Here is a 24,524-nt window from a genome sequence, read left to right as displayed (position 1 = left end):
GATTTCACTTATGTTTCTATGACAGTTTAGAAACTCCAGTTGTACTGAGTGGTTCCGTGTGTTGTGGTTACCTTTGTTTATTTCTGTAGCTTGTAAGTTGAATATGGACTTACTTAAAAAAAAATATTGTCAGTTAGATTATGATATTTCTAGGTTTTTTGCTTTATAATTACTTGTAATGATAATTTCCAATTGAATTGGTATTATTGTATCATTTTCAGAAAGCATTTTAATAGTTATTACAATGAACATAGCCATGTTCTTAAAATTGGATGATAAAAAAGAAACCTACTGTAAATTTTGGTCTTTTGTAATAAAGTTTAAAAATTAAAAATGACTAGCTTTCCTAGGTTAGTCTTCTGCAGCTTCTTTTTTCTTGTGACAATATTATGGAAATGCTAGGGTACATGGGATCAGTTTTTCTCTTAACTCTTGGACACAATGATCAATCCCCTACTGACTCAGAAGATGTTGTTATTCCACCTGATAAAAATGCAGAATACACACACGTCTGTTACACAATAACAGCAGCCCCTAATAATTCTATCAGGTCATTCTCAAAAAGGGTTTGTGATGCCCAAGGCAGATTGTGACCTGCATTTTGCCATGTTCTTCAATGCTGTTGAAGAATTTGTATATCTTCTGCCGGGTTGTTACCTGTGCAGAGTTTTCTGGAAGTTCTTGTCCCTAAAATTCTTTCAGAAATTCTTAGTATTATCTTGGGGAGTCTTACATCTCATTTTGAAAGTCTGCACTATTGATATGTTGTTTTCATACCTGTGATAGGAGGGCATGGTAACCCGCTCCAGTAGTCTTGCCTGGAGAATCCCATGGACAGAGGAGCCTGGTAGGCTACAGTCCATGGGGTCACAAACAGTCAACAGGACTGAAGTGACTTAGCATACATGCACATACCTATGATAGAGTTAGGAAATACCAGTTTGACATTTCTACTTGGGTCCGAAGTTCTCCTCGCCTGAAATATATAAATAAAAAGTGATATATAGATGAAAATTCTTCTCATTGGCTCCCCAGTGGTGACTCCACCTATCTACTAGATATCAATTTTCTTGGTTAAGGTTGTACTAATTCTTGTCTTGCCTTTGTCACTAAGGGTTTATAGAATGTAGTCGATAGAAAAAGCTCAAGCTTTATTCTGATGTAATGGGCTTCAGTGAGTGAGCACAACAATAACAATGGGTCTCATGTTGAAATGATTCAACAACAATTTTTGGTAGGTATTGTGCTAGGCACGGGGCATGCAATGGTGAATAAGAGCATCTCTATCCCCAAGGATATTACAGTTCAGTAGTGGAGTTTGTTGTTGTTTAGTTGCTAAGCTGTGTCCAACTCTTTTGCCTGCCTATGGACTGTAACCCTTCAAGCTGCTCTGTCCATGGGAAAGTGGAGACTGACAAGAAAATGGACAGTTGCACTGTGGTCTGTTGAACTTGGCAAGTTGCTTGATCTTTCTGATTTAAGACATGAGACTCTCATAAAGGTTGTTAAATGAGATCATGAATATAAAGTGCTTAGCTTCGAGCTCAGGACATGTAGCAGAAAGTACTACAGAGGCGTGAGATTAGGCACCTTGACTAATCTTGGAGGAATGGGCTGGCAGTTGTCAGGAAAAGCTGCTGAGAGGAGATGGTGACCTGATGGAGCTGAATTCTGAATGAGAAAAAAGAATGTTTGGGAGCAGGATGCTTGTCTTTGTTGTTTGGTCTTCTCTGTCTTTAACTGAACGTTAAACTGCATGGATGGGTTTTTGTCAGTATATTATACATAATGTCGTAAGAGCTTGAAAAGTAGTGTTAAATGTTGCTATTTTTTATTATTACCCTTAATTTTCTTTCAGAGAATTAAAGACGGTAGCATAATTGATTCAGTTAAAACAATCTGTGTGGGGGATCACATTGAAGCCATCAATGGAGAAAATATCGTTGGGTGGCGTCACTTTGATGTTGCTAAGAAGTTAAAGGAACTAAAAAAAGAGGAACTCTTTACCTTGACATTAATAGAACCTAAGAAGGCCTTCGGTAAGTCATTTTGGCTTATCTTTCTCAGGGAAATGAGTACTGTGATATGGTGTCATGTGCTTTTGTATATCAGTGAAGAACATAGGAAATGATAGACAAGCTCTACTTATAAGGAAAGCAAACATGAAAGAAAAAAATTGCTTAGAAGAACATTTTCTTAAAAAGACATTTGGAGTTATAAAGTCTAATGTCTAGTGACTGTGAATTTGTCCCAAGCTCAAAGAACAGCACACTGCATTGATTCATCTTGCTGAGCAGGGGAATGTGTGACTGAGCTCTCTAAACAGTAGTAACTGCCATTCAAGGACCTCAACAGCAGAAACTGTAGTTACACATAGAATTGGTATTTAAAGTAGCTATCTAGTCTATTTTAAAGACTTCCTTCAATACTTTTCCTCCACTGGCATTTTGAACTTGGCAGCATGGAATGGTAGGGAACTGCTTCTGCTTTGGTGTGGCATCTGTACTCGCTTGGTTTTAGCCCTGGCAGCTGTGTTCCAACTGTTGTTCAAACCTCCAGGGCCATCTCATCTACAGGAAAATGTGCCAGCCGCTCTCTCACTACCCTTAATCACAGCACTATTTTAATGAGCCAAATGATGGCCTAGTGCTCATCAGTGTTAAAATATCTTCAGCAGAATCATCCTAGGCCTGCCCTTACTCATCCGTGACTCCACTTACCTTGTGTTCTTTTGTCTATCACACAACATAAAGATTCCTTATAGTTTGTTTCCAATGGCTCCTTTCTCAGGGCAGTTAATGACAGTGATGTGAGAACGCGACAGGTCTGGGCAGTTATATTTCCACACCCTTAGCAAGTAAGGGGCAGATCCTAGCCATATGAAATTGAAAACATTTCTCTGGCTTCCAAGTGATTCTGTGCCATGTAATAGAAATGCAGTGTAGGTGGCATTGCTCGTGGGAGACAGAGTTCCAAGAAGATGTCAGAAAAGGATGTCTTATGCCCTTGCTGCTCCCGGAGGGGCCATTCTAGAAACTACTGCAGATACCGTGATTCTACATGGTGTATTATTAGCATCTGAGCTCACTTCCCACAGAGGAAGGTGGGCCAGAACTCAGGTTTCCATCTAGCAGCTACCCTTTTTTTTTTCTTTTTTCTTTAAAAAAACCTTTTTATTTTGTATTGGAGTATAGCCAGTTTACAATGTTATGATAGTTTCAGGTGGACAGCAAAGGGACTCAGCCATACATACACATGTATCTGTTCTCCCCCAAACTCCTCTCCCATCTGGGCTGCCACGTAACATTGAGCAGAGTTCCCTGTGCTAGACACTAGGACCTTGTTGGCTATCCAGTTTAAATATAGCAGTGTGTACATGTCGATCCCAAACTCCCTATTTCTCCCCTCCATCCTTTCCCCTGACAATTATAACTTTGTTCTATAAGTCTGTTTTTGTTTTGTAACTAACTTCATTTGTATAATTTCTTTTTAGATTCCACATATAAGGGATGTCATATGATATTTCTCTCTGTCTGACTTACTTCACTCAGCGTGACAATTTCTAGGTCCATCTATGTTGCTGCAAATGACATTATTTCATTCTTTTTAATGGTTGGGTAATATTTCTTTGTATATATGTACCACATCTTCTTTATCCATTCCTCTGTTGATGGACATTTAGGTTGCTTCCATGTCTTGGCTATTGTAAGTAATGTTAGCAGCTCCTTTCGAAATGGCTTTGTTTAGTAACCAGCTTCCCAGACATCGTAGCATATGGAATGATAGGATGTAGGCAGCTTGAGATAAATATTATTTGATTTAGGCTGTTTTTAAATCTAAGTTTTTCTCTTAGAATAATTCAAGTAATATAGTTTCTTTCTATATTTATCTCTACTGCATAATCTATTTTCCAGAGTTAATCTCTTCCTATTTTCCTTGTCTGCATATGAATTTTGTGGTCCCTGTGTTTTTTGTAGAGAGTTGCTGATACATTTTAAGGTGGATGTTGGGTTGATAATAGTCTTGGATGTTACAGACGTCATTGTATTTAGCTATTCCTGCTCCATGATTAGAATTTTCCTTCAATATTTGAGACACATGTGTAGACAGTTGGTGTACTTCACTGCCTTACATGCCTGCAATGGCTGAACCTGGTCTTTGCTTCATGTGAATTCCACGGACAAATTTGAAAAGGACAACGAATAGATTTTTCCTAAAGAGGTTACGTTATTTTGGCAGCTCACATTCTGGTGATAAAGGTTAAGGTACCTAAAGATTGATTTGGGAAAGTAACAAGGTTTTGTTTTCCAAGGTTTCAAGGGCAGCTTCACTCAATTTAACCCAAATTATATCTGCTGGTCTATATGCATTTTCCACTTTGTTGATTGATCTCTGCCTCTGGGCTCTAGCCTGGGGTGTTTTAGAATAGGACTTGCTTCTCTGCCTAGCTTTGAGCCCTTAATTTTGGTGCCTTTCTTTTTGCCCCTTGGATAAAGGCAATTCGTTTGTTCCTCATCCTGTGACCTTTTTCCAGCACTTAGCTCTTTGCCAGGAAGGCAGTATACATCAGGAGGTACTTGGGGGACCAGGCTTGGCCCCATTTTCTCCATCCCAATCTTATCTTTTGCTATGTTTCCTTCCCGCCTGTGTTTTCCTAGCATTTTCATTGATGCATTGATTCAGATTTAAAGTTCTTCATGATTATCTGACTCTCTGTCATCTTGGATTCCTACCAGGAGAAAGGGCCAGTCTAGGTAAGGCAGAATTTTATAGCTTCAGCCAAGATGACCTGTCATTTCTGGGGCTTTACCAAAAGCTGTCAGAAATAGCCACACACTCCAGTATCTTGATGTTTTCCTACCAACTTCTCAACAATTTAGCATGTGGACTGTGTCCCAAAATCTAGGAGGGAATAATGTAGTTGGCAGCTATGTGCTCACACAGCAGATATGATGAGCACAACTTCTTAACCGTTGATGAGGGACTCCTTGCTGCCCACTCTATTTCCATATTTTACATTCACCACTACCAACACCCAACTTCTGGGGCCCATATATGTGTCCAGATTCTTTGAGAGCTACACAATAAGCACTTTCTAATGTTAGGAAATGTCAGTTTTTGGAGAGACTATCATTTCAGTCTCAGAAACAAAGACAGTTCAATCAAGTCTTGGAAAGGTAGGAACCAAGCCTGTTTCAGGGATGTGTGAACCAGGAACCCTTCATGGTAATGGCTTAATTGACTCCCTCCAGTTGTTTCCTATCTTTATGTTACTCCAATTAGGATCCAAATTCCTTGGAGGGGGAATTTATTAGATCATGTGTCTATCTTGATAGTGGAGAAGGCAGGCTACTTAATTGACAGATGAACAGTGAAGGGGAGGAAGTTTCTTTTTGGGTAGGAAAAGGCAGATGTCCATGCCTTTAAACCATTTCTTTAAGCTGTTACACTTTGTTTTTTAGATAGAGAAGTGTTCATTTTCTCTTGACTTTGATTTTAGCCATGCATGATGTTAAGCCTATGATGATGTCTGAGCATATCAGAATGAGTCTGGAGAAAAAGAGAATATTGTCAACTGGCTTTGGGTGTCCAGTCTTAAGGATTTGATTATTCCACTAAGTGTTGGGTTCTATATAAATGGCTGTTTGGTACTGGGCCATCTGGAGACCATGGCAATATCAAGCTCTCTTTCAGGGAAGGGCTAAAACTCTTCTTGATGCTGGCCACCAAACTTGGAAGGGGCTTCACTCCATAGATTTGGACTGCACTCCTGGAAGATCCTTCATTTATATATCCCACAAATAATTTGAAAATCTGCTGTGTTCCAGGTACTCTGAAGGCATAGCAGATACTAAGAAAGAAGACTTAACATCTAGCTCCTGCCTTTTGAGGCACTCACAGTCTAGGAGGCCGTTATGGACTGAATTGTTTCTCCCTAATATTTGTATGCTGAAGTCCTAGTCTCCAGTACCTCAGAATGTGATTATATTTGGAGATAGGATTTCTAGTGAGGTGACTAAGTTAAAATGAGGTCATCAGAGTGGCCCCTGCTGCAATATGACTGGTGTATTTATAAGAAGAGGAAATTTGGACATGGAGGTACATAGAGGGAGAATGCCATGTGAACATAAAGACAGCCAAATGCAAGCCAAAGAGATAGACCTCAGAAGAAAGTGACCCTGGCAACAGACTTCTAGCTTCCATAACTGTAAGAAAACAAGCTTTTGTTGTCTAAGCTATGTGGTTCTTCATTGTGATAGTGCTGGAAAACTGATGCAGAGGCCAATAAGCAAAAAAAAAAAAAAAAAAAGAAAGAAAGAAAGAAAGAAAGAAAATATAGTGCAAGTTCTTTTACTATGGCAGTAGTTCTTGGACTTCCTGACAATATAGAAGGCATAGGTAGGGTATCTTAGCAGTTCTTTGGCCCTGGGCAGATGGCAAGAACATACTGATATGTTTTCATTTAACAAATAATTGAGTAATTAGCATACAATGGTCTTAGGGTACAAGTTTGCTGGGGTAATAGTCATTGTTTATTGAGAGCCTCCTGTGTGTTCCATTACCACACTACATAATTGGTATATCCATAAATAAGATCAGTTCTTGCCTTCAAGAAACTCATATTTAGTGGGAAGAGATAGATATGAAAAATTTCAATAAAGGATGTTAGAGGTGATAGAAGGTACTGGAGGTCTTAAAGATGGTATACATCAAACCAACCAAGGAGTTTAGGAAAAGCTTCCTGGAGAAGGAATTTGAGCTGAATCTTAAGAGGCTGACTCAGAGAACAAATTAGACAAGGTTGTCCTAGGGAGTAGGACTAGAATAAGCAATGTGCAGAATCACAGAGCAGTGTTGTATATCTCAGAATATGAGGTCTGGGGGGTGTGATTAGAATAGAGATTCTAGGTGGTGGTGTGGTAAGAGAAGAAGTTCAGGAGTCAGTGGTGACCAAATTATCAAGGACCTTATGTATGCAGCTAAAAAGTGGACCGTGGAGAACCACTAGGGTATTAGGCAGTGGAGAACCTTAATGAAACTTGGATTTTAGATAGGTATTTTGGAGACTATGTCAGAAGGTAGGGCATGATTTAGAGGTCAGGAAATCAATAAAGACTGTTGTGCTGAGAAGAAGAAAGATGAAATCGTGAATTAAGGCAATACCAGTAGGTATGGAGATAAGAAATGGTTCCTTGGAATAGATAGTATTGTGCTGGAACCATTCATACCCATCTGTTTCAATTCCATGTTCAGTGGCATCCAGTTGATTGCTTGAAATTGGCCCTGGGTGGGTGTTTACATCATGGAAATAGGCAAGTGCTGCAAGTCAGGGCTTCTTCTTTTTTTTTTTAATCTGGAAGGTTGATTGTTAAACATTTGCCTGCACACTACTGAATGTTTGCACCAGGACATAGCTGCAGCATGCAGGATCTTCCATCTTCATGTGGCAGTGGGATCTTTAGTTGTAGCATGTGGGGTCTAGTTCCCTGACCAGGGATAGAACCCAGGGCCCCTGCATAGGAGCACCAGAGAGGTTTCCTTACTGAATATGAAGAATGTAGAATTGGTAACCCATTGGATGTAAAGATATAGGAAAAGAAATAGCAAATTGTGACCCACGATTTGTGGATTATGTGTTGCTGTTCTTTGAGAGGAGGAAAACTGGAAAAGAAAGATTCGGGTGAGGAGACAGGGAAAAGAGATTGTACTTACAGTACAATTTTGAGTCTAAAGAGTTTGAAATTGTGGGGCAATTCAGTTGGCCATCTGTAAGAGGTAGGTGAGCATCTAGACGAGATCGGGCGCGTTCAGGGTGGTATGGCCATAGACTGTAGGTGAGCATTTAGAATTGGGACCTACAGAATGGAATTTCTGAGTAATTTGAAGCCATGGAAATAAAATCCAGTTACTCAGAGTAATAAGAGAAAAATGCCAAGACCAGAGCTGTGGCGGAACCCTGCATTTAAGGACTAGAAAGTAGAGTCAGCACAGTGAGGAATGGCTGGACATGAAGAAGCCAGTGTCTGACTGTTCTTTACCCAAGCACTCAAGAGCAAGTCACTTGTCCCAAGAACAGATGCGCCATTGCAGTTTTCCTAACTTGTCTGTGGGGCTCTGCAGGAGGAATAATGGCTATTATTATAAAGCATACCCTCAGAATCTCCTCTGCTGGTTTAAATCACTGTTTTCTGCCAGTAGGTCTCAACCACTGTGTTGAGAACGCAAAGTAGAATAGAATTGAAAACTTCATAGAGGTTTGTGCTTAGTAAGATAAGTGTTTTGGTTTAAATGTTTTCATATATGCATATGTGTATTTCAGTTAGGTATGTATTTATGGGTCATGATATAATGTATATGGGCTTCCCTGGTGGCTCAGCTGGTAAAGAATCCGCCTGCAATGCAGGAGTCCCCAGTTCGATCCCTGGGTTGGGAAGATCTCCCGGAGAAGGGATAGGCTACCCAATCCAGTATTCTTGGGCTTCCCTGGTGGCTTGGATGGTAAAGAATCTGCCTGCAATGCAGGAGACCTGGGTTCAGTCCCTGGGTTGAGAAGATCCCCTGGAGGAGGGCATGGCAACCCACTCTAGTATTCTTTCCCGGAGAATCCCCATGGATGGAGGAGCCTGGGGGGCTACAGTCCATGAGGCTGCAAAGAGTCGGACATGACTGAGTGACTAAGCACATGTGCGCGCATGCGCGCGCACACACACACACACACACACACACACACACACACACACAATATGTCTATTTCTCACTTTGTATCACAGTAGCAACTGGTTTAAATGACTCCCTTGTTAAAACCTTGCAGTTTAATGGGAAATCTTATTCATACCTAACATGGTTTCTCCTGGTCAGCTGCTTTCAGATCCAAATTTTCCTCCTTCTAGCTAGGAGTTGATGGCAGCCTTCCCAGTCCTTATCAAGTAGCGGCTGGAATGTCTCTAGTGGTAATTTTTTTTTTTTTAGGGCATGGCTCACTTCCTTTCCTCTTTTGCCAGTGAAAAGGAACATGTCTCCACAATGAGCTCAACCCTCCAGAGTCTGCCCTATAAACCTAGGTTTCCCAAGGCTATGAAAATTCGTTCTTCCATTTAACTGGCTTTAGGATCAGACTTGCTCAACTAGTTTATTTTTCTATGAGGTCTTTAATAAATGTTATGAGGCTTTGATTCAATTTTATTTGATGAGTCTCCACTTCACTTATCCTGGAGAATTTCTTTACTTTGTTATTGTTGCCCTTTATGGAAAGAGGTTTGCGGGAGGAGGTCTGAAACATTTCTGTGAAGTGTTTTGAAAACCAAAAAGGGAGTTGAAAGAATGTTTGCCTCCTAAAGCACTGATAGTCTTTGTTTTGAGGTTAGATTTTGTTACAGATCTCTGGGCTCTGTCTTCTTTCAGAGACCTCATTTCTGTGCTGTGTGCCCATCAGAATAGGATGTTCAGTATGTGAAGTACGTTTGAGCCCTTTCAGTCATTCACAGCTGGAAAACTCGGACCTCATCTTTGTGATCCAGCCTAACGGATGTGTTCATTTTCAAGGACTTAAGTCTATTTGCTATTAAGGGAAACTCTATGACTTTTTAGATAGACACTTCAAACATTTAAAAAATAATTTCTATTATTCATGGTATTTCGAGTAAACATTATTCAAGCAACAGTGCTTTTGGTACTTTTTTATGTACTAAGGAATATGTTTGGAGAAGGAAATGGCAACCCACTCCAGTACTCTTGCCTGGAAAATTCCATGGACTGAGGAGCCTGATAGGCTACAGACCATGGGGTCGCGAAGAGTCAGACATTACTGAGCAACTTCACAGGCAAGGAATATGTTACTAAAGGGACACCAAAGTGTAAGTAGTTAAATCCATAGACTCTGCCACATCTGGGCTGTGTGTTAATATGACATTGGATGGATTAATCTTTCTGTGTGTTGGTTTCCTTCCATAAAAGTAAGGATCATAACATCAACAACATTGGGCAGTTGTGAGGATTAAATGATTAAGCACATGAAAATAATCGTAGAATAGTCCCTGCTGCATAGAAGTGTTTGATAAAAGTTAGCTGCTAGTATTACTGTTATCTTGAAGGTGTAGCCCTTTCTTTAAGGAGTAATTTTATTTTATTTCGAGAACTATTTATTTGGCCATTCCAGCTCTTGGTTGCAGCACGCAGGATCTTCGATCTTTGTTGCAGTATGTGGAATATTTAGTTGTAGCCTGGGGAATCTAGTTCCCTGACTGGAGATTGAATCTGTGCCCCCTGCATTGGGAGTATGGAGTCTTAACCACTGGACTGCCAGGGAAGTGAGGAGTAATTTTAGCAATAAAATGAGCCCACGTGAAGCAAGGAAAAAAAGTGGGTGAGTTGGTGATTAGCAAGTGTTTGTTGAGAGCTCTGGCCCTCTTCTGTATCCTGGAAGGACAGATGGTAAATCACATCTCATATCAAATAATGAAATATATCCGTCTGTCATTGTCATAGCTGCCATTCACTTTCCTAAGTACTTTCTAAATTGGAAATAATTTAATCCTTACAACCATTCTAAAAGGTCAGGCAATCTGTCCAAGGTTTTAGAACTGGCTAGTGAGGGAGGGAGGTAGGCTTCTAACCCTGCAATGAGCCTTCAGAGCCAGCTCCCTAACACTTGTTATGGATGAGTCAGCATGTTTTTACTCTCCTCATGGAGCTTGCAATTTACATAAAGAGGCAAATACATTAACAATCAAGTAGTTCTACCACTAGCAGTCATAGCTACATTTGAAGCAATATGCTATAAAGAATAAGAGCATATTAGGAGTAATATGGTATAATGGATAAGAGCATAGATTCTGAGCCAGACTGCTTGGGTTGAATTCCTACCTCTGCTGCTTACTTCTTATGTGATCTTGGACTACTTACTTATTCCCTTCTATGTCTGTTTGAAGTCAAGTGAAAGTGTTAGTCACTCAGTCTTGTCCAACTCTTTGTGACCTGCCAGGCTCCTCTGTCCATAGAATTTTCCAGGCAAGAATGCTGAGTGGGTTGCCATTTCCTTCACCAGGGGATTTTCCTGACTCAGTGATTGAATACGAGTCTCCTGCATTGCAGATGGGTTCTTTTACCCATGAGCCACTGCGGAAGCCCCTATGTCTGTTTACTTATCCATAAAGTGCTGTGGGGGTTGAATGAGTTAATATACATAAATCACTCACAATAATGCTTGACACACAAGTCATTGCTACTAGGATTTCTACTATTCTGGCTTGACTTAATCCTTGTGTTGTTCCTATGAGGGTTTTCCAGATAATTAAACTGAGGTTTTGGGCAGTTTAAAACCTCCTTGAGGTCATTTAGTGCAAGTATAGTACTCCATTCCTGTTTGCTCCTGAGGCTTCTATTCTTAACATTATGTGTTACTGTTAGACTGTGGTGGTAATGGTGGTGGTTTAGTTGCTAAGTTGTGTCCAACACTTGCCACTACAGGGACTGTAGCCCACCCGGCTCCTCTATCCATGGGAGTTCCCAGGCAAGAATATTGGAATGGGTTGCCATTTCCTTCTCCAGGGAATCTTCTCAACCCAGGGATTGAACCTGAGTCTCCTGCATTGCAGTTGGATTCTTTACTGACTGAGCCATGAGAAAAGTCCCTTTCTTAGAGTATAATGCACACCGTATGATCTATATGCTGTAATACAGACTTAAACAAAGCGTAGTTCAGCTGAGAGCTGTTATGTCCATGATTGGGAAGGGTCCTGAGGCTGAGAGTGAGGGAGGCTGGGAGATGTGGTAAGACTGGGAAGGAATTTCCTCAAACAAATAAGCCACGGGACAGATAGTTTTAGCATGTCTCAACAGTACCAAAGACCAGTGTCCCTGTTGAGTTCAGTAGCTCAGTCATGTCTGATTCTTTGCAACTCCATGGACTGCAGCACACCAGGCTTGCCTGTCCATCACCAACTCCTGTAGCTTACTCAAACTCATGTCCATTGAGTTGGTGATGCCATCCAACCATCTCATCCTCTTTTGTCCCCTTTTCCTCCCCCCTTCAATCTTTCCCAGCACCAGGGTCTTTTCCCATGAGTCAGTTCTTCTCATGAGATGGCCAAAGTGTTGGAGTTTTAGCTTCAGCATCAGTCCTTCCAATGAATATCTAGGACTGATTTCCTTTAGGATTGACTGGTTGGATCTCCTTGCAGTCCAAGGGCCTCTCAAGAGTCTTCTCCAACACAGCAGTTCAAAAGCATCAATTCTTTGGCGGTCAGTTTTCTTTATAGTCTAACTCTCACATCCATACATGACTACTGGAGGAACCATAGCCTTGACTAGACTGACCTTTGTTGGCAAAGTAATGTCTCTGCTTTTTAATATACTATCTAGGTTGGTCATAATTTTTCTTCCAAGGAGCAAACGTCTTTTAATTTCATGACTGAAGTCACCATCTGCAGTGATTTTGGAGCCCAAGAAAATAAAGTCTGTCACTGTTTCCATTGTTTCCCCATCTATTTCCCATGAAGTGATGGGACCAGATACCATGATCTTAGTTTTCTGAATGTTGAGTTTTAAGCCAGCCTTTTCACTCTCCTCTCTCACTTTCATCAAGAGGCTCTTTAGTTCTTCTTTATTTTCTGCCATAAGGGTGGTGTCATCTGCATATCTGAGGTTATTGATATTTCTCCCAGCAATCTTGATTCCAGCTTGTGCTTCTTCCAGCCCAGGATTTCTCAAGATGTACTCTGCATATAAGTTAAATAAGCAAGGTGACAATATACAGCCTGACATACTCCTTTCCCGATTTGGAACCAGTCTGTTGTTCCATGTCCAGTTCTAACTGTTGCTTCTTGACCTGCGTACAGATTTGTCAGGAGGCAGGTAAGGTGGTCTGGTATTCCCATCTCTTTAAGAATTTTCCACAGTTTGTTGTGATCCACACAGTCAAAGGCTTTGACATAGTCAATAAAGCAGAAGTAGATGTTGTTCTGGAATTCTCTTGCTTTTTCATTGATCCAGCAGATGTTGGCAATTTGATCTCTGGGTCCTCTGCCTTTTCTAAATCCAGCTTGAACATCTGGAAGTTCACAGTTCACATACTGCTGAAGCCTGGCTTAGAGAATTTTGAGCATTACTTTGCTAGTGTGTGAAATTCCAAGATGGCAGAGTAGAAGGACACGTGCTCATCTTCTCCTGAGTGTACTCCAAAATTACCAGCATCTCATTCCCATGCAACTCCCCATGAGAGGTGATAGGACTCCTGATAGAGTTGCAAAGTGATTTCAGAGCTATAAAAGCTGTCTCCTTGCAATCTGAGGTTAAAGAGTCTCTCTTCCCTGGGCATGAACACATTGACTTGGACGTTGAGATTCAGGGTAGCATCTGTGTTGGACTCAGCACTGCATCAGCATTTTGGATCCTGAGAGGGGGAGACTCCAAAGCAAAACCAAGACTCAACTTCTCACCAAGATTATAAAGTGAGGGGCTCCTAGTCAGATTCCATCTGATATTCTTTTCTCCAGAATGGTGGAGCAAAGATTTAAATCCACTGGAGAGATTTAAGTCTGTATAGTCTTAAGGTCTGTATAGTCAAAGCTATGGTTTTTCCAGTAGCCACGTATGGATGTGAGTTGGACTATAAAGAAGACTGAGCACCGAAGAATGGCTGCTTTTGAACTGTGGTGCTGGAGAAGACTCTTGAGAGTCCCTTGGACTGCAAGGAGATCAAATCAGTCAATCCTAAAGAAAATAAACCCTGAATATTCATTGGAAGGACTGGTGCTGAAGCTCCAATATTTTGGCCACCTGATGCAAAAAGCCCACTCATTAGAAAAGACCCTGATGCTGGTAAAGACTGAAGGCAAAAGGAAAGAGGCAACAGAGGATGAGATGGTTGGATGGCATCATCAACTCAATGGACATAAGTTTGAGCAAACTCCAAGAAACAGTGAAAGACGGGGAAGCCTGGAGTGCTGCAGTCCATGGGATCACAAAGAAATGGACATGACTGAGCAACTGAACTGAACTAAATAAACTAAGAGCTCTCAGAGCAAAGAGCTGGACATGCCTTAGCAAGTGAACGAATGAAGAAAGGGTAAAGATATTAGTAGGTGAGGAAGATTGTTGAAGAATATTACAGTTGAATTTGGACTTATAAGATGGCAGGGGGAGTACAGACAAAGGAGAGCTTCCTGTGGAAAACAGCCTAGTCTTGGAGGGACTACAGCAAATCAGGCTGCAAAAGCAGCGCCAAGCCATGTTAAGATCTCTGAAAACTAGGTGGGGAACCTGAGCTTGTTGGAGAGGATAACAGGGAATCATTGAGATATTAGAACCAAAGAATGAAATAATGAAATCCTTTGGGGAATTAAGCCTGGAAGAGGAATGTTGGCTGTATTTGATTAGAGGAGATGCCATGTCAGAGGCTGCTGCAGCAGTCCGGGAAGAAATAATAGGGCCTGGGATTGGAGGCAGCAGTGGGAATTTGACAGAACAATATTGCAGAGGCACAAATGAGGGTTGGAGGTGGGATTATGCTCTTTAGCTAAAAGAGGGAGGAGACAAGGGTTTGGACGAAATAAATGTGACCTCAGGTTTCTATTATCAGAGCCTGTGATAAAAGTGATATTTGGAAATGGGGCAGGTGGATGTAGAAATGGTTTGGGAGAAAGGGAAAGAAGTTTAATTTTAGATACATTGCATTTTATGTGACAGTGATGCTATCATGTATTTTTTTGTCAAAGATTTAGGTCAAATTTGGGGGCTGGAACATGTTGCTTAATCATCTCTTTATGTCTTAGAGTTTGTTCTGCCCTTCTTATATCTAGATAAACCTGGGTTTGGCATTTACCACAAAGATACTATGGGAGAAGATAAATGAGGAGCCAAGTTCTCTTTTGTGGGGTGTGGCGGATGTGTTAGATGAATGCTGGGGTGTAACTGATAATTGTGTTTTCCATGTAAAGACTCAGCTGGATAAAGTGAAAGTTGCTCAGTTGTGTCCAACTCTTCGCAACCCCATGGACTATACAGTCCATCTTCCCAACCCAGGGATCGAACCCAGGTCTCCCACATTGCAAGTGGATTCTTTACCAGCTGAGCCACAAGGGAAGCCCCCAGATGGATAAAGACCCAGGCTAAATATTCAGTCTTTTCTACTCTAGCTATAAACTCTCATTTAGGAAAACTTATTAAGTGTTCATGTTTTTAATCCATGAAAAGTAAAACTATTATATTCTATTATAGGAAAAACTCTGTCATCTGTATTTCCCAGTTCACTTACCCTAAACAGTGATTGATTTCTTAGAACTACAACATTTAAGGAGCCTTCGGAATTAATGACAACCACAAATAGAAGGTAGATATCACTTCAGTTGTGTCTGACTCTTGCTGACCTTATGGACTGTAGCTTCCAGCTCCTCTGTCCATGGGATCCTCCAGGCAAGAATACTGCAGTGGGTTGCCATGCCCTCCTCCAGGGTATCTTCCTGACCCAGGGATCAAACCTGAGTCTCTTACATCTTCTACATTGGCAGACAGCTTCTTTACCACAAGTGCCATCTGGAAAGCCCTCATATATCCAGTGAAAACTATAATTCTCAAAGATATATGTACCCCAATGTTCACTGCAGCATTTTTTACAATAGCCAAGACACGGAAACAATGTAAATGTCCATCAACAGAAGAATTCCTAATACACACACACACACACACATATATGTGTACCGGCATAGACACAAACACACACACAAACACACACAATGCAACACTACTCAGTCATTAAAAAAGAATGAATTCATGCCATTGGCAGCAACATGGATAGACCTAGAGATTATCTTATGAAGCAAGTAAGTCAGACAGAGAAAGATACATACCATACCATACCATTTGTATGTGGGATTTAAAATATGACAGAAATGAATTGATCTACAAAACATAAACTGACTCATAAAGTCAAAGCTGTGCTTGCCGAGGTAGAGGAGAGTGGAAGAGGGATGGAGTGGGAGTTTGGGATTAGCAGACGCAAACTATTACAAATAGAATGGATAAACAACAAGGGCCTACTGTACAGTATAGAAAACTAAATTCAGTATCTTATGATAAACCACATGGAAAAGATGAACAGAATGTGTATATGCATAATTGAATCACCTTGCTGTGCAGCAGATATTAACACTATATTGTAGATCAACTATATTTCAATAAAATTTTTAAAAATAAATAAATGTGATATTTTAACTCAAAAAAAATAGTTCTTGGCTGTTTGTAGGCTTAGTAATTAAAATAGCAATAGACAAAGGGGTCAAAACTGATGCTAATATGTGATATGTCTTCCTTAATATGGTATAACAGTGTGAAGGTAATGTCACATTGGTAAAATTGCTCTTTTGATAATAATGCATATTCTATTAATAACAGTATTTGTATAATGAGAGTTGTTATATAATTGTAGGAAATGAATCTGACAAATTGCACTCAAAATTGTCAGAGTGTGTCTTCAGAAAAAGTTAAGCATAAGCAGTTCTCTTAATGTATAGGAAAATATTTGATAGATTAAGTGAAAAGGCAATTTCAAAAAAATGTACAGTAATATCCTTTTTTAAACTATATTTAAATATAGAAGAAGAATAGCTTGCAGTATATATATATTGAAATGTTAACAGTTATCTCTGGCGGTGGGTTTTGAATGACTCGTTTGTATGTGCCCAGTTGCCTGCGACTCTTTGCGGCCCCATGGGCTGTAGCCTCCTAGGCTCCTCCATCCATGGGATTCTCCAGGCAAGCATACTGAAGTAGGTTGCCACTTCCTACTCTAGGGAATCGCCCCAATCCAGGGATCGAACCCATATCTCGATCTCCTGTGTTGGCAGGCAGATTCTTTACCACTTGGGCCATCTGGAAAGCTTGGCTTTTTTCTTTAGGTTTCTTGTATATTTCACATTTTAAATATAAACTATTAACTTTCATAACCAGAAAAGAGTTATTTAAAAATAAAAAAAAAGACTAGGATTCCTAGTCTATGAAGTAGAGAAACAAATCATTTTGCTTTTAGAGGCTTTATAATTTTTAACTATATACTCTTTTTGGAAAGTTTTCTTTAGTATTATCTTAAGTGGTTCCATGTTAGATATGTGGTAGATTACAGTGTATTGACTTTTTAAATTGGTGGGATTGTTTTTGCAACTACTAAACTTTTTAAAAGTTGGAGGAAAAATATGTGTAATAGACCACTAATAAAAGTGAACAGTTTTTGAATTCCCATAAAATCATCCTATGGATAAAATAAGTATAGAAGGATGAAAATAGCCATCCTTTTAAATTCTTTGTATTAATATTAGAGTCTAGAGGTTTATAATATTTTTTAATAACACAGTCCCCTCTGGATTAAAATTATCCCAGAGATGCATTCTGTAATTTCAGGGAGTTGTGAAAAATAGGGTTGAGTTTTTCTCAAATGACACCTTATCTAAAAGAGCAAGATGATTTTTGGCATAGTGTTTCCCTTCTGACACTTTTCATGCACCATTCAGTCTCATCAAAGGAACAGTTAAGTCACTTCCTTTAGCCTGTTTTTGTGGGAGGGTGGGGTGGGGAGGGTTGGGTCACGTGTTGCCAGCCCGTTGATCCAATAGCCACCTTGTGTATGTGGCATTCACTTATCTCCTTTTCCTTCTTATCTGTGCCAGCACCCTACCAGCTGAATCAAAACAAAAACAACCCCATTGCTATTCTAAAGACATATAAGGAATGTTGGGGAGAGGAAGGACACATAGAAAAAGGGAATGAACAGTTAAAATTTTTAAATTCTGGGGCAAAGCTAGATATTATGTCAACTATTCAGAGAGAGAAAGAGTGCATGTATGGTAGGGATGAAGGTAGAGGGGAGCACAGGAGCTGTTTATGGACAGTGCTGTTTGTGTAAATTCAGGCATTGGAAGTTCTTTTTATTTAAAAAAAAATTTATTTATCTTGCTGTGCTGGGTTTTACTTGTTGCATACCGGATCTAGTTCTTTAACTAGGGCTTGAACCTAGGCCCCCTGCATTGGGAGCGCAGAGTCTTAGCCACTGGACCACCAGGGAAGTCCTGGAAGGCCTTTTTAGAAGGATTGCTTCATTGCTCAGACACAGTTCTGTATCTGTGAGGTATCTTTCAGTTGGAGACAGTAGAAAACCTTACCAAACTGGCTAATGCAGAAAAGGGAATCTGATAAATCAGCCATCCATGAGTAATGCTGGCATCAACAAAGCTCTATGTAAGGGCACATACAATGTGATCAGGACCCCATTCATTGTCCTTCCTTTCCATTCTGCCACCTGAAGCATCAGCTTCATCATCTATAGGTCATCTTAAGGTGGCCCATGATGGTGGTCAGCAATGGCTGGGACCATGTGCTTTCTTATTCACACAGAACAGAAAAGGAGAGTGTCCTTATTTCAGAATTTCTAGCAAAAGTCCTTTTTTTCTCACTGACCTTTGTTCATGTGTCTACCTCTGAAACTATCACTGTGATAGAGAGGATCAATTAGGTTCCATTTGTGTGTCCCATCCCTGAAGCTGGGAGCAACCAGCTGGGAGAATTTCTAGCACCTGGGACATAGTAAATTGATCAGTTTTTAAAAAATCACCTTTATTTTATTTTTTAAATATTGGTTTTTTTTTTGATGTGGACTGTTTTTTAAAGCCTTTATTGAATGTTACAATATTTTTTTTTTTTAATAAATTGTCCTTTAAAATTGTATTTGTTTACTTTTGGCTGCATCAGGTCTTTGTTGCGGCTTAGGGTGGCTGCTCTCTAGCCATTGGTTTCACTCTCCTCATTGTGGTGGCCTCTCTCGTTGTGAAGCGCTGGCTCTAGGCAAGTGGGCTTCAGTAGTTGTGGCTCACTAGCTTAGTTACTCTGCAGCAGTGGAATCTTCCCGGACCAGGGCTTGAACCCATGTCCCTTGCACTGGCAGGAAGATTCTTAATCGTTGGACCACCAGGGAAGTCCTGCTTCTGTTTTTTTTTTTTTTTGGCTGCAAGGCATGTGGGATCTTACCAACGGAGATTGATTCCATACCCCCTTCATTGGAAGGTGAAGTCTTAACCACTAGACTGCCTGAGATGTCCCAACATTACCTTTAAATTGTCTTCCCCAGATGATCCATGTTATTGTCCCTAGATGACTTATATATATATGTGTGTGTATATATTTATTCCTTTGAAATAAAAGTGTGCTCTAAGACTGGCACTGGTATAAGAAATGGCAAGTAATGCTTCATAATCATATGTAGTGAGAAACTCTATGTCTTGATGAAATTTGAAATTGAAACTGAAAGTTGCTCAGTTGTGTCCGACTCTGTGATCCCATGGACTATAGAGCCTGTGGAATTCCCCAGGCCAGAATACTGGAGTGGGTAGCCTTTCCCTTCTCCAGGGGATCTCGCCAACCCGTGGGTTGAGCCCAGGTCTCTCGCATTGCAGGTGGATTCTTTACCAGCTGAGCCACCAGGGGAGCCCAGGTGTCTGAAAAGGAGGGCAGAGAGCTGCAGACCCCAAAGTAAGGTTGTCAACTTGAATTATTATTGTTTTGTAGGCTTGTGTCAGCCTCCAAGAAGAACTTAACATTTGATTTTTGATGAGAAATCACCCAACTTTTAAAAGTTGGCAATTAATTTAAAAAGTCTGAAAACACTGCACACTCCACAAACATGCCTGTGGACCACATGCCACTGAGCTACTTGTTGACAGCCTTGGCCCCTAAGAATTATCCTTTGTGCCCACGTCCATTTCCCCAGCGTCAGCCACGCGCTCAGTAAACTTCTTAGGTACCCAGTGGGAAAAAAATTTCAAGTGATTTATTCCCAAGATGGGTAGAGGCCTGATAAATGGAGAGTTGCGCAGTTGGGAGGGACTCTAAAACATCGAATGTCCATCGTTTGCTTTTGGAGTCTTGAAACCCAGGGTCTGGGGCACACTGCCTTCTCCTTCCCCCTCTAGCCTTGCTGTCTGGGTCTTTGCTTACACATTTTGCCCAGGAAGTTTCTGGCTCGTGAGAGGGAAGCACGGGAGCCCACTTGGACCCTATGATTAATACAGTGATGTGATGACATCTGTTCTTGTGAATTTGGTTAATGTGAGTCAGTCCCTAAGACTCAGGTCAGCTCTGGGAACACTGGAAAAAAGCCTTTCTGGGCCTGCAATGCTGAAGGTCATTGGCAAATACAACTTGCAAACTCCTGCAAGTCCTGAGTTGCCATCTGGCTGCTGTTTTGTTGCTGTGTAACTCCAGAGCTGGAAATTATAGAAATGCATTAGTGAATCTGGTAAAGTAGCTTAGTTCGCCTACACAGGTGGTTAGAGGAGGAGGCTGTTTATTTCCTCTTCCAGGAGGGAGTATTCTTGTGTCTGCTCACGTGACCACATGGTGTCATGTAACTCTAACAAGAGACGTTTTGAATGGGGATTGGGGGGTCCAGTGAGATGGACACTGGAGGGCCCCCACTGCTGAGTGTTTCCCTGAGAGACTTGGCTTAAATTCAATTGGGCCACTTTGGAGAATCTGAGTAGAGTAGTGGATCATCTTTTGTTTGTACCCTTCTGTAAATGGAAGGGAGAAAATCATAGTTCTATAGGAGATAGAATAGGAGACCTTTGTATTTGAAGTGATAGCTTTCTGAACATTCGAAGAGAGACTTCAGCATGTTTCTCATCCTGAGAAAAGCAATGCAAATGGTTTTGTGGGAGAGGGTGTGGGAAGAGCAGATGGCTCTCTTTCCAGGGTGGATGTGTCAGCAGAATCAAGTGCAGCAGCAGCCGCCCCACTGTGTGAGTCGGCCGACTGGGCATGGCACCTTTCACCTGGCAGCCCTCTGAACGCGTTAGACCGCATTCTACGCGGCTGGTGTTCTCAGGGCACGTGCAGATGAGGTGTGGCAGTTTAGTTGCTAAGTCGTGTCTGACTCTTCTGAACCCACGGACTGTAGCCTGCCAGGCTCCTCTGTCCGTGAGATTTCCCTTCTTCGGGGGATCTTTCTGACCAAGGAATTGAACCCAGGTCTCCTGCATGGCAGGCAGATTCTTTACTGACTGAGCTACGAGGGCATCCCTACAGATGAGGCCTTATTCCTAACTTCACAGAATTTGTACATGGGGAGCTGTGTTTAACTCAGAGTCTCTGATTATGAAGTCCATCTCTCGTTGGGTACAGCTGTGTCTGTACCTACCCTCCTCTTATGGACATCAGGGCTCTGAGCCTACTCCGAATTGTTCTCCAGGCCAACTTAGGCCCTCAAGGGAACAGAACAAAACCTTGTTCTGTGCAAAAGCAGGGGAATGCCCCGCCTCCCCACACACGCCCTGTGGGGGTTGGGGAGCTCAGCTTGGTTTGCTGGTTCTCTGCCTGAAGACAGGGCCTTGGCTGATGTCAGCCTTCCTCTGGCCCTGGGGCTCAGGGTGGGACCAGAGACAGACACCTCCCCACCTCCTCTGTTCCCCCATCTCTCCCTGAGTGTCATGATATGGCAGAGGCCGGGCTGTTTACTGATAATGCCAGTTAAAATGGTATCATAAAAAATGACAAGTAGGTATAAGCATTTTATTTAAAACATAAATCTTCATTCTTTCCCTACTCTTCAGATGTAAAAAACTCTGAGAGGACACAAATTGAAGTGCTATTAAGTCTTTCTTTAGTAATCAGAACGGTAATGCACATCTATGGGGTCTGTTTCATATCTAAAACCCAGATATGTGAAATGCTGGATGTTTAAAGATATTTTTCTAATCTCTTTGTGTCATCTTGCCCACACCTTTCTTTTCCCCCCGCCCAACTCGCCTTTATGGAGTCTTTCCAAAGCAGTTAACCTAGTTTTCTTAGTAATAATAACTCTTTTGTTTCACACTTTTCATCAGTTCATATAGTTTTAAATTAAATTACATAATTAGAGTAATAGATACAGTTGCCACGAAAGGGTTTGGGAGCTGAGACGACTGCTTCCTGGTGATGTCCGTCTCAGCTGTGGGAGCCCGCTGTAGCCTTGAGCGGTGAGTGCCCTGGGCTCTGGGTGACATGGGGTGGGCATGGGGAGCCCAGGGGAGCCCAGAGTCTAGTGGATCCTTGGAGCTGCAGACTGATTACCGGGGTCTCCTGTGTGAACTGCATTCCTCTCATCGCTCTTCCCCAAGGGAGGCCTTGTGCACATTCATTCATGAGGAGTGAAATGGGGGATTTAGGGCTTGGCCTGGCTGGTTCGAGAAGCTTAGACAGGCCAGCACCCTACAAGTGAGCCAGATTAACAGCATTTACAAACATTAAAAAAAACAAAGCTTTTCTTTCCCCTGCAGGCTAACAGGACCATCCTGCCTGGTTATATATATAAACCGGTTGATTTTCTTCCCAGAATCAGAATGGTAGAGGAACATGGCTTCTTTCTTCAGCCATAAAAACTGCCTTTCTGGAGGCGAAGCCAGAATGAAAATTTCAGCTTTTGTTTTGGCGCCACCAAGTGGCTGGCTTTGAGATAACACTTTGGAGCAGAAGATGACAAACATGATTAAAAAAAAAAAAAAAAATCTGGGTGAACAGGCAGTGCACAGAGAATTTTTAGGGCAATGAAACTACTCTGTACGATACTGTGATGATGAATACATGGCATTATTAATTCTTCCAAACCCATAGGATATGCAGCACCAAGAGTGAACCACGATGTAAACTGAGCTTTAGGTGATGTGATGAATCTGTGGAGTTTCATTGATTGTAACGAATGTACCACTGTGGTGGGGAGTGTTGATCATGGGGGAGGTGATGCATATATTGGGGCAAGACGTGTATGGGAGAGCTCTGTCTTCTCAATTTTTTGTGCACTTAAAGCTGCTTTAAGTCACCAAGCCATGTCTGACTCTTTGTGACCCCATGGACTGCAGCATGCCAGGCCTCCCTATCCCTCACCATCTTCTGGTGTTTGCCCAAGTTCACGTCCACTGAGTTGGCAATGCCATTCAACTATCTTATCCTCTATCACCCTCTTCTCCTTCTGCCCTCAGTCTTTCCAAGCATCAGGGTCTTTTCCAATGAGTCAACTCTTCACATCTGGTGGCCAGAGTACTAGAGCTTCAGCTTCAGGATCAGTCCTTCCAATGAGTATTCAGGGTTGATTTCCCTTAGGATTGACTGTTTTGATCTCCTGAAGTCCAAGGGGCTCTCAAGAGTCTTCCTCAGCACCACTGTTTGAAGGCATCAATTCTGTGGCCCTCTACCTTCTTTATGGTCCAATTCTCATATCTGTACATGACTACTGGAAAGACCATGGCGTTAAAAAATAAAACCTATTAGAAAACAATTTTCCATTCTATATCACATTTTCTCTTTTAGCTACTGGTGTTTCAGGTGAGAGCCAGGTGCATAGAGACATAGGGAAGCTGGCTGACTTCTCAAGCCTGGATGACAATCCCTCCGTGAAGTTCCAGCATTCCAGAGCCTGGGTCCTTAGCTTCATACATCCCAGAAATCTTTAATTTCTTCAGTGTATCCAGACTTGGGCAATTTTCTAGGGTTATATCATGCTTACCAAATTTACAAAAGACTTGTTGATAAGTTAGAACGCCTGTGTATTACTTTGCAATCAGAAATGTGTATGTAGTGGCAGACCAAACATAGGTGTTAACTGAGCATTTCCCACCCCGCAGGACACTTCCATGGGAAGACAAATTATATGGAGTGGGTTGCTTGGTGAAATCTCAGTGGATGTGTGTAAGGTTGTTTATCTTGGAGGTTAGCATCATTCAGGTTGAGGCTGTCTTGACTGCCATCCGTCTGTACATGACTCCAGCCTGGTCAGTGCAGAATCGTGGTCAGTGTTGGTGACTGACCTCACCTTTTTCTGTGGGTATTCTGTTGGAAACTCTGTGCTGAGTGAGCATTTTCCTGCTGTTAATTTTCTTCCCTCCAATGGGACACAGTGTGACTGCCAAGGCAGATGCTGTAAACTTGCTGATACAGCTCTAGTCTCCTGAGCATCTGTCAGGTCATCGTGACCAGCATGAGCACTGTCAGCTATCATTTAGAGGTTTGGGGTTAGGGGAACTGTCCTGGGTACCACATGATCTTTTTTTTTTTTTTTTTGGTGGACCATTTTTAAAGACTTTATTGAATTTGTTACAATATTGCTTCTGTTTATGCATTGGCTTTTTGGCCACAAGACATGTGAGATCTGAGCTCCCCAACCAGGGATTGAACCTGCACCCCCTGCATTGTAAGGTGAAGTCTTAACCACTGAACCACAGGGGAAGCCCCTCAATTATTATTTTTAATAATTTCACTCTCAGAGGAAAACTTATGTTTATGTTTTGGTGACTCTGTCCTCAAATACATGTTAAAATTAACATGTAAAATCCTACCCACCTTGGTGTAGATCCCCAATAGTGAAACAGGGCTTGCTAAAGATGGAAATTACCATTGATTATAAGGAAGGATGCATTCGTGCAGACCACCTGATGTCCTTGAGTGCTCTGTACAGACCTCACTGCCCGCTCATGTACCACAGCCTGCCCTGCAACTCTGCATCAGAGCTCAGT

At 41.5% G+C, this 24,524-nt stretch overlaps 1 protein-coding gene across 1 annotated transcript in view; it reads left to right on the top strand.

Moving 5' to 3' along the window:
• Positions 1–24,524, top strand: part of GIPC2 (GIPC PDZ domain containing family member 2) — a 93,028-nt gene that overhangs the window by 35,494 nt on the left and 33,010 nt on the right. The window contains exon 3 of the mRNA XM_070467870.1: positions 1,859–2,039. Within this exon, the coding sequence (XP_070323971.1) occupies positions 1,859–2,039 (181 nt within the window). The remainder of the gene's footprint in view (positions 1–1,858; positions 2,040–24,524) is intronic.

Source organism: Odocoileus virginianus, chromosome 5 (genome assembly GCF_023699985.2).
Source record: "Odocoileus virginianus isolate 20LAN1187 ecotype Illinois chromosome 5, Ovbor_1.2, whole genome shotgun sequence".
NCBI lineage: Eukaryota > Metazoa > Chordata > Mammalia > Artiodactyla > Cervidae > Odocoileus > Odocoileus virginianus.
The sequence above is the reverse complement of the archived record's forward strand: the minus strand, read 5'-3'. Positions and strand labels throughout refer to the sequence as shown.